The sequence below is a fragment of the Aethina tumida genome, chromosome 3 (genome assembly GCF_024364675.1).
Source record: "Aethina tumida isolate Nest 87 chromosome 3, icAetTumi1.1, whole genome shotgun sequence".
Classification (NCBI taxonomy): Eukaryota; Metazoa; Arthropoda; class Insecta; order Coleoptera; family Nitidulidae; genus Aethina; species Aethina tumida.
This window is the reverse complement of record NC_065437.1, coordinates 31,468,398-31,488,312: the sequence shown is the minus strand read 5'-3', so window position 1 is coordinate 31,488,312 and position 19,915 is coordinate 31,468,398. Positions and strand designations below refer to the sequence as shown.

At 28.8% G+C, this 19,915-nt stretch overlaps 1 protein-coding gene across 1 annotated transcript in view; it reads left to right on the top strand.

The window, feature by feature from the left end:
* Positions 1 to 19,915, top strand: part of LOC109601811 (phorbol ester/diacylglycerol-binding protein unc-13) — a 66,226-nt gene that overhangs the window by 35,873 nt on the left and 10,438 nt on the right. Inside the window, exons 3-5 of the mRNA XM_049964662.1 lie at positions 3,852 to 3,954; positions 5,766 to 5,883; positions 9,767 to 9,890. Of these exons, the coding sequence (XP_049820619.1) occupies positions 3,852 to 3,954; positions 5,766 to 5,883; positions 9,767 to 9,890 (345 nt within the window). The remainder of the gene's footprint in view (positions 1 to 3,851; positions 3,955 to 5,765; positions 5,884 to 9,766; positions 9,891 to 19,915) is intronic.

Genomic DNA, 19,915 nt, shown 5'->3' with positions numbered 1-19,915 from the left:
TAATTATACCTGGATGAACTTGTTTAATATCTGTGTTAGAGTCTGATAAATCTTCTAAAGTTATTTAATTAGTTCGTCCTTAAATTATCAAGATTCCGAATGTGTGAAAAAATGTTACTTAATAGACCCAAAACTTAGTTAAGTTTGCGAAATCAGAATTTACATTTATCAGATATTCATTGAAAGGCTACTTTTCATAAAACTAGTTTTTAAATAAACTTACTGGTAACATTAAACCCAAATCTTTGCCACAACTTTTAACGCAACTTTGTAATAAATTAATTATTTTTTTTCCAACAAAATATTTATTGTCTAACTTTGTTTAAGCAGTAATATTCTGTAATATTTTTGTTTCAGCTTCGTATATTAATAGCACAGCAAGATTAAATATAAAATATGATGAAGCCTATTTATCGATCAAATATATTTTGTGTGCAGTTCTCTTATACACTTAAAAGACATGATTAATGACCTGAAATGCCTTGATCCATTTTATCGCATTTAAATGAGTCAATATTAATATTTAGAAACTTTTAAAATTATCAGTACACCCTCGCAAAATCGATTGGAGAATATAATTTTCAATTTAAAGCTCACCACAATTTAGATTGAATTATTTTTATAAAAAAGTACATTTATTTCAAATGCCAGACCGTAAAGTTAATATTGATTCAAGTTTTTAATTACGAAAATGAATTACTTTAAAATTATACAGTGAAACACAAGCTACTACGAATCCGTTAATTAGTAGAATGTAATTATCTTTATTAGAGGCACTCGTGAAGCTTGTATAAACGATGTTATTTAATTTGTATATTTGATTTACAATGATTAAATAATGTAATACCAAGGAAAATTATAAAATAATTTTTAAATGTTTGTGTTTGTTGATTTTCCAGACGATTCAGAAATAAATTGGCTTCAGGGCTTTATTTTTTAAAACTTTATCACAAGTCGCATTTTGATACTTTTGATAGTTCCTGAAACATCTCAAATATGAAAAATGCATTGCAACATTTGGCATAAGTAACGAAATACTTTTTCTAGCGTAGTATCATAAAAGCACTTTCCTCAAAAAATACACTGGGCTTCTTTTGAAGTGGATAATGTGATAATTTATTTCAATATTAGAATATCTATTGCATGTGTAAAATTTTTAATTCAGTAATAAAAGTAGTAAAATTCTTTAATAAATTAATAAAAGACAATTAAAACAACTTCCACTCTTCTCGGTTTACTCAAAATCCAAGTTTTTTATCCACAAAAACCAAGTTTTTTATCCATAACCTGCCATTTTTCTTCAAAGCATTAGCAAGCTACTCCAAACGTTCAGGTTTATGGTTTCAAGTGTAAATTTATCTTTGAAGACTGTTCTATACGTATTGGATTGCAGTCTAAAGAAAGTGGGGCCCACTGCATCAGAATAATGTGAATTGACAATATCACGGTGTATTGTACGGTGACGTGGGGCATTGTAGTTTATAAAATTGGAATATGTATCAAACTCTTAAGCAAATAATTGGTTAAATATCGTCGAGAATTCATAGTTTTTTAGTTTAATATGAGCAAATCCATATTTCTCACCGGGTAATTCGATGCTCTCTCTTTAACAAGCATCTTACGGCTCTAAGACCAGCTTAATGCAACCTTTTTCTGATATAAATATCAAATTTACAAGTTATTTATTGTAGTTTGTTAAACATAGAGGGTGAGACAAAAGTAGATCCAATAAATAATGTATAGTATAATACATTCTACATATTATTTAGGGTCTTTTGTACATATTGCCTTATTCAAAAAATATTAGTTTTGGAGATATTTGATTTTTGTGATTTTGGACAATAATCACGTCCTGGATTATATTTTTCAAAATTTCCCGAAAATAATTAAATATATTTAAACAATTCTTTTTTAGTAGTTAGTAGTACGCAATGGCACATAATTATTTTTCCAGCTTTACAGAATTTCAGTAAAACACTTCAGTTTCATTTGTAAGAAATAAACAAATTTTAGTTTACATTATGATTGAGTAGTAAGTGAAAATAGTTTATTGTCTTTCATGTGTCCCCATATATAGAAATCCAACGATGTTAAATGAGGGTTTCTTGGTGACTATAATATTGGCTTCACTCTACCAATTTAACGGTTTGGAAACCTTTCATCTAGAAACTTTCAAACAGTGATCCTATAATGGGAAAGCATTTCAACCCTATTTTCCAATGAAATAAGATTCAACATTTCTGGCAATAGGTTATTCAAAAACGCCTCATAAGCTTCACCATTCCAATTGTCTGGCAAGAAGTGAGGACCGATCAATGTTCTACCAATTAATTATACCCACCCATATATTTACATTAAATTTTTTTTGGAAGCTGGGTTGTCGTGTCTTACGTGGATTATCCGCTACCTAGAAGTGCAAGTTGTAAAAATTAATAACACCTGTGTTAAATTTAGATTCGTCAGTCCACAAAGTTCTAGGCAAGAAGCTGGGAAATCATACTTTTTATAAACATATTGTACATCAATCGAAGTTTTTAAAACAACTTGCACGCAAAGTGTGTACTAAAATTAAAAAAAATCATGATGAATTTAATAAGTCTTGGTAAATCACGTATAAGATATCACTTTAAAGTGTTTTACTGAAGTTCTGTAAGTTTATTTTTGGAAAAATAATGTGGAATGTGTCAATATGTACACTAACTAAAGATAAGGCAAAAGACTCTAAATAAATTAGAATCACCCCTTAAAATTAATGCATCTTTTTGCGACTCACCCTGTATAAACAGTAAAATAAATTTAAAAGACGGTCAGTAAATATTAAAATAATATTGCTGGGCAAAATAAAATATATAGAAGATATTTTTAAATCCATTTAATCCAGGAAACCTTTTCACAATATTTCTAGTAAATTTTGAGATATTTAACAGTGAGGTCAATCAAACATAGAAAATAATATTTTTCGATGATTAAGGTGTCAAATATAATATTTGAAAAAAATATTCTTAAGGTGCCTTAACCTAACTTAATTAACATGGTGAGTTGTAAGAAGTACGCTAATTGAGCGAAATGTAAATTTACAGGCGTAAATCTTAAAGTATCTCGTATTTGTTTTTCGGTAATTAAGTGGGCCCATTAGCGAGAATATTGTCTATATGTAAAATTTACATTGTAAATAGATGTTTGTTGATCATAGGAAGTGTTAATTCAATGAGATTAATTGGTCGGTATTAGAGAACAGCTGTTGGTGTGGCGGTGTCACACATGTAAACGTTGCACATTGATTAAATCCCTCCCCCCACACTGCAAACACCAAGTTAATTCATTATTTTTACATTGTCGTTTTAAATTGACGGAACGCCCGCGGCAATCGGGCTAATTGATCTATTACATTCGGCCGCTTTTAATTAAAATCGCGGTGTTATGATTATTAATTAGCATTTTGTGTCGCGTTCGGATAAAATCTTAATTGCCTTTGTCAATATCGGTGATTCGAAACGTGATATACACGAAACGATTTCCTTGCCCGTTCCGTGCATGTTACATTGTCATGGGAAAACTGTATTGGCCAAAAATATTTCTACAAATTCCGCCGTTGTTGAACATGCGCGTAACGTGACGATACTTCGAATTCCTATGCCCTAAAAGGGTCCCGGTTAACGTTAAATTATGCTACAATAAACATAATTCAAGTTAACGGGATATTTACTACATAACTTACCCAACTTGCTTGGCTAGGTTGAAAGTACATGGTTAAATAATTTTATTTTTAAATTTAATTGGGTAATTTTTTAACAATTATTCCTTCGTAAAATTTAATTTTGATGCAATAAAGAAAATTGTTTATGTTTTAGCATCGCAATTCAACACATACGTAACTTTGAAACTACAGAACGTCAAGTCAACTACTGTGACCGTAAAAGGAGCGACACCATGCTGGGAACAGGATTTTCTATTGTAAGTAAAAAACTTATTAAGAATATTTAAAATAATAGTCTGAACAAATTAATAGGACAAAGTATATTTTACAAATACTTTCAAAAGTTATGCATCGCCCAAAAATTTTATGTTTTATTGCTTTTTAAAGATTGATTTCTTTACTACATAATTATTTGGCAAACAAAGTTGAACACGCATTTAGTACTTCTGTTTACATGTTGGTGTGATGTAGGACATTCACAACAATTCTGTGTTCTTCAAAGTGACTGGCATGGAATAGATTTTTAGAAACCACTTCTCTACAAAATAGGCCTCGCTCTGGCAGTCCATGGGTCACAAATGAACAACAGGTCCAGTTTGTAAAAATTTTCATTAGAAAGAAATCGCATTCAATCTGTTCCAAGAGAATTCAGGCATGCTACAGGAGTCGGAATATCATTATCTATAATCAGAAGACGTATTTTAGAGTCAGGTTAGAGGTGTTGTCGTCCATTTAGGTTCCCCCAGTTATAACATAGACATATGGTTCAAAAACAGCGGTTGGTTCAACAATACTTCCAATAAAATTTGGAAATAAGTGCTTAAGTTAGATGAGACCCGAATCAGCGATAGTCACCGAAATCGTGTTAAGCCCAAAACATAAAGAACTGGACAATTTCCTCTTGGTCGTCCAATTTCCTTTTACTGGTGGCAGTGCAATAATTAGGGTAGGTATTATGATAGGTGGTTATACTGAATTTATAGGACCATGACAGGTCAAAGGTACATCAGAGCGGTTTTGGAACCTTATGTAAAACTACTGCGAGGTAAATTTTTGTAATTATGGACGATAATGCCCGTCACCATAGAACTCTAAAGGGAGAGGAAATCCATTTGTACACGCTTGGAACATACTAAGAGCTATTCACTTTCGAAGCAATCCTCCCAGAGCCCTCCAGGAGCTAGTGGTTGCTGCAAGAGAAGGGTGGGATAATCTCTCGCAGAAATTAAATGGTTATACATTGTTTTCAATAAAATATAAAATTTTGATTTTTTAATTTCTTTCATTTTAAAATAACTGCATTTGTTATTTTATAAGAAAAATATCTTCTAAATAAATAAATTTCCCCGTAAAATTAATTTGTAAATAAAGTATGTTCCATAATTTAATAATAATAATGATTTTTGGTGATGTGAACTTTTGAAACTATGTGTATTTTATTGACATCTAATTGAAGTTGTAGACAGGAGTTTTTTTTTCTTGGTCATTAGTTTCAGAAATCAAAGTAAACATCTGCTTCATTAGCATAAAAATAAGAAAAAAATATAAATACTTTGCTAAAGTAGGCATAATGTAGATCAAAGTTCAATTTAAACTGTTTTTTTTTTAACGTGCCGTCTAGACCACAAGCATATGTCTGTGGTCTATGCTCGTCAGCTTTTTCAAGATTCAAAAAAAAGCCATTGTACAATATTGTTCCTAAAGCACAATCTTTTGACGTACTGAATCTTGTTACATTGTTCCCATCCTTTACAGAATGTATACTAGAAAGGGAAAATAAAAAGAGTTTAAGTAAATTTATTTCACTCGAATTCCGTCTCTTATTGATTCTGCGTAATGGATTTGACGGGACGATTTATTGCAGTTATCTTAAATTCCTTCTCTGTTGCTTTTATATATTTCGGTATGTGGTCTGAAATATTTTGTGGTTAATTTGAAACATGTAAGAATGCCGTTTCCTCATATCCATATTTCATCTACCTAAAATACACCCAAGATGCTCCAAAAGTAAATCAATGTGCCGATGTCATTTTTCAATTTTCTATCAAAACCTTGTTCTTTGTTACAGCGAAACAAACGATGTGAATACTGGTCTGCTGATCGAGGTGTGGAGCAAAGGAATGATTTGGGACCGTGCCCTCGGATATCACTGGATCCCGCTCCAGACCGTTCAATATTCCAACGACGTGAGTAAAACGTTTCCGCTAATTTTCGATGAAGTCTCCTGCGAAATTGACGCTTCAACTTGATATTGATCGTCGATCACTAGAGACACTACAATAGAATTAATGTGGACGACCGGTTTTCCTTCTCCGTCTGTGGATATATAAAGTTAAAATAGTAATAAAAACTTTAATAACGTCCTGTTTTATATATCAGTGAGAACTCATACAAAAAGCAATATGAAATAGTTCGTTCAAATGAACTGTGCACATATTATTTGTTTTATTTTTGTAAATAATAAACCAACGCCATTTTAATAAAAGCAAAAATACCTATAAATCATATAAAGAGATTACGTTGTCAGTTATTGAAATGGAATGTTTCACTGTTAATTGGATTTACATATTATCAATAATCAATAAATGTAAATCAATTAACTTATATTATTTAATAAATGATGTTGGAATTTTTAAAATTTCGTTTAAGTAATCTAAACAGTTTTATTTTTCATAAGCATTTTAAATATGGGTAATATTTTATAATTATAAACTTCCTCATTTATTTAACTAATTCCAATAAATCTCTAACATCTTTAAAAGTCATTAAAAATCCTTTAATTTGCTTAGCTGCATTTAATTATCGTCCCATTAGTATTTTTTGATGATTTTGCACTGTTAATGCACTCCGGGTTTATTAAAAGGCGATTTTCATCTAATAAATTCGGGCGACGTCAAAAAGGACATCAGAATAAAAAAGGGTAACTGTCGTTAATGGTCGTGTTACGTGACGATTTTTCGAGAGTGAGCAGGCTAGTGGCCGGTTGCACGCGAGAATCGCATATACGAAGGAACGTTTGAAATCGTTCGACTAGTTAGTAAGCCTTATATACCTTATATAGATTGCAGGTTGTTTCTCGCTAGATTAATCAATTAATAAATCTAGTGCAAAGGGACTCATTCAGGCTCACGTTCACGCCGGTCCCTCGTAATGGCCGTCGGTTGCAGCGATAAAAAATGTCTTTGATGGGCTTTGTTTTGTGTCGTCCGAATTAGTTTCTTCTCATGTGGATGCTTTGTTGGTCTTTTGCATCGGTTGCAGCACTCATTTTTCCTTCGTAACTTGAACAGACAAATACAATGTAACAATAAGTGAAACGATTAAAGAAATTCGTATAATTAATTTGATCAGTAAATAAATTGCTCACACATTTACTGACAGCATTCTATTATAAGTTATACGTGTAAGTAATTGCGTATCGTATAACATTGTTACGTATATAATTTCAGTTTACCGATATTGGTGAACCAAATCTAATTCATTATTTTCCCGCTTCTCTTACTTTGTAGAAAGATGAGACCGGCTGATGGTGCTTTCAAAACCGTAATTGCTATTGTCGATGCAGTTTTATATCACGCGGCAAATGTAATTTTCTCACCTTAAATGAAATTATATGTAATAAAATTTCCCCGCTTGGTTTTAAGGATAGTGTGTAAATTTTCTGAAAAGATTTGACACAATGTATATCGAATATGTACGTTAGGGTAATGAACTAATACGAAATTTTATTTAGTAAGACTTTATAAACTTACGAGGGTCACGCTACCCTTTGTTAGAATTATTTTGCTTCTCGCCACTTATCATTTTCGGGATCAGTTTCATTATGGCTTATCAAGCTACCGATTTATTATTAGCATAATTTCTATTTTAATAATGATGAAAGAAATTATAATTATTTGTAAAGGCAGTTTTGTTCGTGATACAGGGGTTATTCTGACAAAGAATAATACTAATTTTTTAAAATATAATTTACTATAATTATATCGATTTGTAAAATTCCACATGCTACTTTATATCAAATTATATTCTAAGATCCTCGTGTCCTAAATCATATCCAAATCAATTGTTTATTTAGAGTATAAAAATTTGAGTTTTTTAATTTTATAATTTTATTTGTTTACATCTCCATTCACTAATTTATCATTTATTAGTATTTATAGATAGATCATTGTTTAAAATATACTTTACTCATTCTTGTCCAAATTCTTCTTCATTATTATCCAAATTAATTGTTATATAGAATTTTTCACCAATTTATTGGTTATTAGTATGTAGAAATATAAAAAAAATACAATCGAACTTTTATAAGTTGAACTTCGATAATGCGAAGTCCAAGGAGAAAATTATGTGTAATTTTTACCGGATAACTGGAATTTCGATTAATCATAAATCTTGATAACTCGAATTAAATATTTTGTACAATAAGTCGAATTTCCTCTATCTCAGGTAAACGCCTCGTGGTTTTTTCTTTTAGATCTTACGCCCAAACGGCATTCCCTCTCGGTAACAATTCTAAGACCAATTATCGATTGATTAGAATAATGCCGGAAACCCTTTCAATTTACTTTATGGTTTACATGATTAAAACATCCTAAATTCTAAATGGAAGTACATTTTACTAATGATTTTTCCAAATAATTGTCTTAAAGACAGCCTGTGAGAAAACCTATATATAAAAATGTTAACAAAGTTATTCCGGAATACTTCAATCATACCTGTTTTTGAATATGAAAATAAAAATCGTTTCGTCAAACACAAATAACTGACTTATTTACATTAAAATAAAAACTTTATATAATATGATACATAATAATAACAATAACAATAATAATAATATTAATTGTATTATTTCAAAATGTTATTTTTGATAAGTAGTATACTTTAGCAATATCTTTTGTAGTATTTAGTCTTTATAATTCGAATTTGTTGTGGCAAATCATGGTTCGAGCCATCGAAGTTTAACTGTATAATAGAACTTTATTTTCGTACTCTATTTTTTGTAACAATTATCATATTTTAATTGAAAAAAAAAAAAAAAATAAGCACAAATATTTTTATATCATCTAAAGTATAATTCTTAAATTGTTATTTAATATTTTTAAACTATTTATAAATTATTGCTTTTAATACTATTTTTAATTACATTTAATGTGTAATATAAATGGCTTGAATATTATTTTTAATTTTATTAAGTTTTAGTAAAGCCAACAAACATTCATTAATGATTTTTGTAATTTTTTGTAAATTAATTGAGATGTAAACTAATTGTCTAAGGGAATAAATGTTGTCTTGCTTACTAAATTAAATAAAAAAATAATTACAATTACAATCAAAATAAAATTATTAATATTTTAACAATAAAATTATAATTGTTGTTAAAATTATAATTTGATTTAATATAATTATTAATCATTTATTGAATATTAAAATATTAATCATATATCGTTAAAAATTAAACACATTGTTGAAGCTCATAAATATTTAATAATATACTGGAAAATTTACTCATAAAATAAACATTTTACACCGTATTTTTGTTATGCGAATCAATATTTTTAAAACTTGCATAACAACTGTTATTATATATTTTTATCATATAAATATAAATAAATAATTTATTGTTTTTATTAAAATTTTGCTTTATAAACGTATAAATAAATCAAAATTTTTATTTTTATCAACACATACAATTTCATAAAATCTCACTTGCTTACATTCCTACAAATACGATTAAAGCAGTATTAAACGAGATATTAATACAAATTGTTTTACAAAAGGAAGTGAAAGCAATCATTCATGTGACCTGTTGGCAATACCACATTTCACAATTAGAGATTCATACCGAACGAAATCAGCGGTCGCGTGCCTGCGACGTTTCAATTAAAATTCGAGCATGAATCAAATTCCATTAGTCCACACCGTACCCATTTCATAGACGAGAGACAAAAGGGCCGTGCTAAAATTTCATAAACCGAGACACTGTTCCTATTACTAGTTCGATAGCGGTAGCGAAACGAATCCATCACGTTTTAGCCAGTAGTAATTTAGTTGTAATGCACGTAATTTCAGGAAGGAAAGGGTCAGTGGCTGAGTCTGGAGGCGGAACTGGTGATGAGAGATGGCGAGGTCGTGGGCACCAAGATGCCGACCGGGCATTCCCTTCTGGTAGACTGTCGCTTCGAGTTGCCCTTCGGTAAGTTAGACACGTCAAAACTCCCGCTAAATTTTCCCTGCTTAAAATTTAAACCGATCATTTTCATGGGTTTGTAATACGATCAAGACAATTATAATTATTGTTCTTCGAGTGTTAATTAAATGTTACTGCTCTTGGCTAGGGGCATGGCGTAGATCGTGCTTGGAGAAAGTTCATTCATTTATCGTAAACATAAGCATGTTGTATACTGATTATTACGTATTAGTGACGTAAATTAGTTACGTGTAGTGTTTATTATTTATGTTGCGGTAAACTGATCTACTCCTACTCGTGCAGGTAATTTTTTTGCTGATGTTAAAAGCTTAGTTGGTAGTCAGTTATCAAACTCATAATCATTGTAAATCAGCCAATCCAAATATTATTGTATAAATTTGACATTGTCGTTTTTCACCTGATAACACCAAATAAATCTTTTATCATTACTGAAGCATATCATTTTACAGTCACCATAGAAAATTTATTGCTAAATCATTTATAACTTCCGTATCAGATACCGTTTACGATTGGTTTAATCGTGGTTTATGTAACCTAACACAGCTTTGCTTTGATTTTTCATTTTGCTATTTTAAAGTCAATTTAATCCATCTTATTAGAAATATTTTAGTTCCCTTTGTGCGGTATAAAATTTAATATAGTATCAGAACGACATGGCTTATTAAAATGAATATAAAGAAGGATTACCGTTGAAAATGTTATCAGTTCATAAAATATAAAAGCAAATTTATAATATAAAAGATGTAATTTTCAAATACACTATCGCTCAGAGCCACAAATTATTTTATGAAACGAACGATTCTTTTTAATTTAAGTTAATTTTATAATTAATAAGTGTTTAAATATTTTAGTCCTCCCTTTTTAAACGGATATCTTTATTTACATAGCTTTTATATAACTTTTTATTTTAAGCAGCGTCCTAGCAGAGTAAAATTTAAGACGATTTAAATTTAAACAAATAGATCAGTTCGAGGACGATTTCCAATTTTAACGTGGATACGAAAATAAAAATACTTGCTGTTTGCGACTCTTTTATCAGCACATTTTGCTTAAATTAAGAAATAAACGAGGCCAGTTTGTCGATGAGTACCATAAAACGAAGTCGAAGAAGAAGCCCTTCATTTCTATAAAAAATGTAGAGCAGATAGACTATTTTTGTAAGAATATGTGAAGTACACAGATGAGCAATTGAGAACAATTTTATTTTCGATGAAAGTCAATTAATAAAATGTAAAATTTCAAGTACACTAGACCTACTGTGAAGCATGTTGGAGGAGGCGTTATGGTTTGGGGATGTTTTTCTGGGTTTGGCCTACTATTTAATATAGACAGAGCAAAGGATCGGTTCGTTTATCGTAACATTTTAGAGAACCATATGCTTATATATGCCGAAGATAACATGAGTTTAAGGTGTACCTTACAGCACGATAACGATCCTGAACACACGTCTAAGTTTGTTAAAAAATGGTTCGCTTCTCAAAGAGTACGTGAAGTGTCTTGGCCAGCGCAAGGCTCAACTTCAATCCAATTGAAAACGTTTGGGTTGAAATTGATTGGAAAATCCATGCAAAAAGACTCTCAAATTTGAATGAACTATATGCAATCAGCGGAAAGAAATATCCAACGATTATATTGAAAAGTTGCTGAAATCAATGAAAAAATGTGTGGAAGTTATTATAAATAATGGATATACTACTGGATACCAAATAAAGGAAGGCTAAATGTACGTAAGGTTGTTTTATTTTGTAGTTGCTTTACTTTTGACCCTTGAATTTTTTTTCAATGAATAAAAAATACCTAACTAAACCCACTAATAAACAATAATATTACCGTATTGTTGTTTTCAAGTATACTGCATAACTGGCAATAATATGGATCTTTTTATCAAGACAAATGAAAATTTGTAAAGTTGCTCTGCAAACGTGCGATACTGTATGTTATTTCGGTTTAAAAAAATGGTGAATGCGCATATACTTAATACGGTACAGCAATATAAAAAAATTCGACAGACTCATATATTAGTTATGTTCAATTGACGAAAAAGTAATTAAAATTAATATTATAAGCCTATAATTAAATATATACTATATTTAAATATTATGGTGAAATTCTAATAAATTTAATTGAGTTTAAATAATGGTGAATGCGCATCTTTAAATGCAAATTTTTTGATGAAATGAATGTTAAAGTTAATAAATTATTTAATTATTTTTTACGGGATATTCCATAATATTAATTTATTAGACCAATAAATACCGCAGAGGAAGAGTACAATTTCATTTTCTTTCTTCGCATTAATATCTATGTATACAGCGCCGCAAAATTATGCTATACTTCTAAAAATTAACAAAAATGAAATAAGTATTACGTTTCTTATATTTTTTTAAATAAATTAATGATATGATATGTTATATCTTAAAACTGTACTATGGTACAGTTATGAGAATAATCTATGAATATTTATTGAATATCTATTAGAAAAATAATTAAATATAACAAAATTTTAACACTTTTCAGGTTACATTTATTTACACTAATAAGGAGTATTTTTATCACGTACATTAATGACCTTTTCACAACCCCGCCTATGATTTCTATGATATTTTCCTTTAGTTAGTCTAAATTTGTTAACATATTTGATTTTTTTACCCTAAAGCAACTCTGTATATCAAGTTGCATAATGTTCACACGTTATACAATTAAAATTTAAGAAAATTGAAAATAAATCATTAACTTTGATACCCTGTACCTCTATAATTAACAATTTTCTCAATTTTTGTATTAAGGTAAGATCACGAGTCGAAAATTTGTAATAGAATTATGTACAGAACTTTCAGGGACATCCTGTATAATAAATGAAAGTTCATCAAATAAATATTTTATTTAGAAACATTGATATTCGTCATATTTTTATATATTTCTATATATTGTTATAAAGTTATAAAACATCTTTGTTTAAATAATCTATTTTTCTTTTACATTATTAAGGTATAATATGCACAACATAATAAAAATATATTTCGTTAATAAAGTTTCGGTATTTATGGTGAAACAATTAACAATTAATGAACTACACTAAAACATATTTTACTGTTACCACATCCCAAGCAAACGATTCCTTAATTAAATACAAAGAGAAACAAACTATGGCGTACGTTCCAGAAAGTTCTGTGCACTAATTAATATTGAAATTGGTAAACTATAAATTCTAGATCATAATTAAAATGCATCCACCTCTGATTTAACATGGCGACGTATTGTGGGCTTTTCATTAGAATTTGCACATGTTTAGAGAACATACGTGAATTCTATTAAAGATGGTAAATATCCAATATTATTTTAGTTTTAGCACTATATTCTATACCGTAATGTGTGTAAATATTTATTGCAATATAAAATATAAAACTAAGGGGTTTAAATCACGTTCCAAATCAATATAAAAATATATATAGCCTTGCTCCGCCCTTTAAAGTTATTATCCTTTCAATTAATGCAACCAACCATTTAGCTGTACGAGCCAAATGCAAATTGTTACCTACAAAATTAATAAAATTTATTACCCCATACATTAGTTTGCTAACCTCAGCGGCTAAAAGGCTAAAACTAATCTTAATCCTCGACTGTTCATTTCCTGGGTTCCTATCAACTCTCGAGGACTCATTGTTATTACGTATTAATTAAATGTTTAATCACTGTAATAGGAACATCACACCGATCTAACAAGATGATAATTCACCTTGCTGTGCATTAATTGATGACTCCATGTAATTCAAATTGTGTATACTATATACAGATTATTTCTATAAACCAACACGGTGTCCGAAGCATCTGAAAAGAATACATTAAGTTGAATGGCGAATTTGCAAGTGAAATACAGTTAATACTCTTGGAATAATATATGCGGGTTTAAGATTTTTCATAGGAAATACTTTAATTGACTGTAAAATTGAGTTGGGAACCTTATCAATATTCAACGCTCCAACTGTTTATCTTGATCTAGGTTAAACACTAAGCCGGTGATGTAGTCGTACTTGTACTTGACGAAGCATTAAACATTATCCGTTAACCTACCAGCGTGTAACTAATTTACTATAGTTTCGATACGTTCTGGTGTAGCCGGTTACAAATACAAGATTTCACATGTATTTTAAATAAACATTACATTTTGTGATAATGTATGCTTTGCTACCATTCTGTGGGTAATTTTAGTTTCAATCACTGTGCACCAGAAAGTTTGCTTATAAAATTTACATTTCTACCGAGCCGTTAAAACGTCGCAAATGAAAAGTTGACGTTTTGTTGTTTTGTGTCTGTGATTCTTCTTCTGAGTACCAGATAACAGCGTGCAATTACCATTTGACGAATTAATATAATTAAGCCGCATACTCTGTCGTAAAATAACGGCTGTATGATGTATAAATTGTTATGACTATTTGAATAATTCGCATAAATTAAGCTTCAAGTGGACGTTAATTAAAACGTTAAATGCAGAATTTTGCCATGTGAAGCCGTCTAACTGTGCGCTTTTTAGTCAGATTATCTGTGCATAAAATATTAGGGAGATTTTTTATGATCTGTTCTGTTTTAATTTTCTCTTTTTGGCCCTTTACGGCGTGAATAACGGAAAGATTGCGAAGCGCTGCATTTAAAACATGAGCAACTTTGAAAAAGTGTGCCAAATCGATGACACTGTGATTTTCTACGTTTGTTTTATGAAAGGGGAAAAAGCATCCTTTCAGGCAGGGATTAGTTTTTATAGACGAAAATAAAAAAGTCGACATCATGTAAATATTATAATAACTTGGCTCGGAAAATGTCACATATGGTCGCTTTCCTTTATAAAAATTTTTCTCGCTATTCAAACCTTCCGTAAAAGTTTGCCGGCGTTGATATTAAAAAAACAAAAAAATAAGCTGTTATTTTATTTTGGCACATATTACGTTTCAATTTTTTGATCGAATATTTATTTTTTAAATAAGCGTTAAGTTTCTCTCAATAACTTTTTTGCCATTTTTATTTATAAAATTTCAATGTTTGACAAAATATAACAGAGGCACATTGATGATCTACTTATACCTTAATTAGGGTTATTTTCTTTACTAGATTTTAGGAGATATTTTATCCGTGACTTCAAAGGCGGGAGAAATTAATGACTAAAATACATTCAAACTTTAATGTTGACCTTTCAGCAATATTGATTTTCATATTTAAGCAATGTTTTTATGTTATGAATTACACAGACTTAAAACGCTTCTTTTATTAAAAATATAACTCATGGATTAAATTTATATGGCGTTTATATAATAAACCAATTTAAATAATATTCTCTAACGTTTGTAATTAGATTTGTAGAGAATATGTGCAAGTCTATGCCCCGGAAGTCGGATCTTATAACCACATTTGTATCCATTTCCCATTTGTAAATATTGAATTCACGCTTGGGAATTAATCTAATATTGCATGAAATATGAATTTCTTTTTATAAAGAGGAAAAAACCATAAAACCAGGTAGCGTAATGTTTGTGTCGTGTCAAATATCCTGTGTGATAAATTTTTATTTAAAAGACACAAATTGTGGCATATGTTCAGAGTTTTAGATATCCTTTTTTGAAACTGTGTAGTGTAAATTTAATTTTAGTGTTTCAAAAAAATTTACTTCCCATTTTAATTGAAAACATAATCATCAAAGTGTATATGCTTGTACCTCGCAGTGGTTAAAAAAATCCATTTGTAAAATTAACAGACCCAACCTAAAAAAGAGAATGAATTTTCTCCAAACACCCAAAGGCCTCGAAAAATTGAGATTCTGTCGCAATAACATTTAATTTGCGTAGTGAGGCCGGGACGATCCCGTGCGAGTGCTTCATAGTAACAAAAACCCAAAACAAGAAATGCTAAGAAAAAATGAAACAGATAAACGTAATCGTCTGTAGTGTAGAATATAGATTAGCATATTCGGTGGTGTACAGGGCGCTGCGACCCCCCAACAGGCTGGCGGAGCATCTTGCGCGGCTCGACGCTCTGCAGCAACGCTTCCATAGGTAACAGCAACCGCACCACCACCTCCACAAATTCTTTTTCAGATCTGCTGAATCGAGCACTTCTCTTTTTGATTCGGACCGGATCTAGCACCTGTTTGTGCGTTGCGATTGTTTGCCTAGCCATTTGTTACCGGGTTTGTGAATGGTTCGGGTCGAATGGAAACCCTTTCTATTACCGTCCGCAGAATGTACTAAAATTTTTATCGTCCACGTAGAGGAAAGGTTACATACAATTTGGGGATTTCGAAAGCGATATAGGATGTAGTCTTTATATATAATGGGTAAATTTGTTCAACTGACCTTCTGAAATTTTATGTTTCAACCGAATTTAATTTACTAAATGCTTAGAAAATTGCATGCACAATCCAAAATATATTTAATTTTAAAATTACTTTCAGAAAACTTGGTGAATTTTGAGACAATTTATATTTATTTATATTGGAAAAAATGACCTTTTTAACGATAATTGACAAAACCAAATAAAATAAAAAATTAATTAATTTAATTCATTTTAAAATACTTAAATCTTGAAATTAATTGTTCTCTTATCTTACTGCATAAAATAGTGTATTAATGCAATGAAATTGCATCTAATATATAAAATAATACACAATTAAATTGAATTCAAGTAACGAAAAATTGTAACGAAAGTTGTAAAATTTAGATAATTTTTAAAATATACTAAGGATGCAACCATCTTATTTTGAAACATATTATCACTATCTATATTGAAATATTCAATAAAGCTAATTTATTTTACTTCGAAAATTGAAAAATATATATATTTTTTTATTATATCCAGTATTATTAACATAATTAATTGATATATCGTGTTAAAGTGTTTTAGTACTATTAAAAATTATATTAATTAAATATTAATATTAAATTACATTTTTTTCCGAGAACTATTGATTTTATTTACTTAATATTAAATAATAATTTTATTAAAAAATGGTTGTGTTCTTTTTAGAAATAATTGACAATACATTCATTTAATGTATTTTGACATACAATCTTAAAATTAACAGTTTTCTTAATTAATTGACTGGATAAAATAACATATATCAATGAAACTGTTCATTTAAAAAATAATACTTTTATTAATAACACACAAAATAATACAAAGTAGACAGTTCAGTTCATATAACGAATAATTGTCAATTGTAAATACTAAAAATATAAAATTAAATAATTTAATTTATTCATTCAAATAAACTAATCACATTTTTAATTTTTTCATAAAGATTGTATTTATTATTCATATACTGATTTTTAAATATATTAAAAAAAAAAATATTAATATAATATATAATAATTATTTTATATAATTTGTATTAAGAAAAATTGTTTTCTTCTTCTTTATTTAGTAGGATTTTATAACTACATTTTATATGCATTACCATTTGGAAATATTACTCATTCGTTTGAAGTTACGCTTGGGAATTAAACAAACATTGTATGAAAAATGAATTTCTCCCTATAAAGGATAAAAATCCACAAAACCAGGTAACGTACTGTTTGTATCATGTCAAATATGCTTTGGGATGAAATATTTTTAGTGTTATTTTATTTTAAAAGGTATAAATTGTAACACATGTTCAGAATTTTAGATATATTAGTATAATGTCACCTACATCTTCTCAAAATGTTCTGACTAATTTAATACTAACTAATTTAATACTAATATTTAATACAACTAATACTTCTTTTAATAATTTTACTACATACTTCAATACTTTTAATTTTATATTTACAATGTAATAATTGATAGCATAATTATCAAATTTTATTGCTTGTGAGTTACAGCAAAAGAAACAATTTTCTGAAATGTTCTTACATGTTTTATATACAGGGTGATTCGCAACTTATCCAAACAAATTTTAACCACATACTCTTTGTTGCATAAGTAGTCGATTTATCATACTTGCAACAGTGAGTATGTGGTTAAAATTTGTCTGATAAGTTGTGAAACACCCTATATAGAAGGTTAAAAATAACATGTGCTAAAATTGGATTCGGCGGGCCAAAACTTGGGGAACAATTTCGAACAGCTTTCATATATGGGTTGTATTATTTTTTATCTCGCTTCCTGTTGCTCTATTACAATTATTTTTTTAATAGACTTCTTATGTAACTGTAAGTATGTGGTTAAAATTTTACGGATAAGTTGTGAAACACCTTGTATAAACTGATCGACAAAAGTTAAGTATATTAACATATTTCGACCAAAATACAATATAAATTTAACCATACATTTTTATAGGCCCAATATATGTTGATTGTTTGTGAATAAAAATGTAAAAAGGAAAACAGCAAAACCTCAGAAAAAATAAATACAAACGCATAATGGGTTTCAGTCGATATTTAAGTATTCACTTTGCTTTTGACTCTGTTCAAGAATTAACAACCAATTTCCACTGCCTTTTCTTAAAATCATACAGAAACAAGTTGACGTGGCCGCTGAATTTAATGTTAACCAATCTGTAACCAATCATTATCGATAACATTATTGTACACTATCAATGGAATTTGGAACCAAATTTCCGATTTTTGACGACAATGGTAGACCACACTGTGATAAGATTGTCTTCAACCACTAGAAAATGCCCAAATTGAGCCTTGGTCCTTAACCAGCCTTGTCGTCTAATCTGAATTACATAAAACATGCCTGGCATATACTTGGAAGATCATTAAATGCTCACCAATTCATATCGTCAGTGAATTAAGACAACTTCTTCCAAAATTATGGGACATTTTGGATCAAAATCATCTGGATAACCTGATAAGAAGAATGTCACGTAGGCTATAAGCTGTAATAGAAAGTAGAGGCGAAATTACTCGATATTAAAAATATAGTGCATTTTTCATTTTATATGTGGGAACAAAATTTCTTTTTTTTTTTGTAAAATAAATAAAGTAAATTTTAAGCTGCATTTAGTTTAATTTCTTATTGATATATATTTCTTTTATTACAATTCAACTGTTACAATATTATTTTTTAATAAAAAAGACAATATGCTTAATTTTTTGCGATCAGTTTAGTATGAAAAAAATTGTCGTAAACATTGAACATTGAAAAAATACAATTTGAATTTGAAACATTTTCTAAGTATTTTTTTACTATATATGAATATAAACTTTCATAAGATGACACATCGAATTGAAAGTGTATTTAGATATTTTTAGGTGCTTCAAAATATTAAATCACAATTTTTCCACAAAAACTGAATTTAATTGACTTTCGAAGTATACACAATGAATAGAAAAACAAAAAAACAATTAAAATAAAATAAATTAATTTTATTAATTTTAAAATTTTCAAATTAATATTTCTGGTATTTCAAAAATTATTTATTTATACAACAAAATTGTCCATTTACGTATTAAACTTATATACTTTTTGTTAATATAACTTCTAAAGAACAAAGTATAAAAATAGATAGATTGAATTCACTTGTGGGGTGGTTTAACATTCAAGAAATCAATAATTCTACAACTTCAAAGTTGTGTAAAATATTCTTTAAAATTAATAGCTTTGCTTCGAAATCCCCAACTAGTCTACGAACTTTCGTAGTTTTCAATTTTTCTTATTATGTATAACTTTACCAGCTCTCTATTGGATTATGAAAATTTATAATAATCTCATATACGCTTCGGATGACTGAGATATTAAATATAACTTATTCTGTTTAAAAGTGTTGTATAAAACTAAAGTATATTTTAATTAAATATAATTATAATTAATTAATTCACTTTAGCGACAAAATTCTCTAAAACTTGTTATTAGTTAACCTAGATTTTCAAGTTTTGCTTAATAAGAAAATTAAAAGTTTTCTTATTAACTTAATTATTATTTTTTTTATTAATATAAAACCTTATAACTTAATGTAATATTTATTACATACTTATCTGTGGAAATTTGAAATTTATTTGCTATCCAAAGACATATTCCAACAAGTAACAAATGAG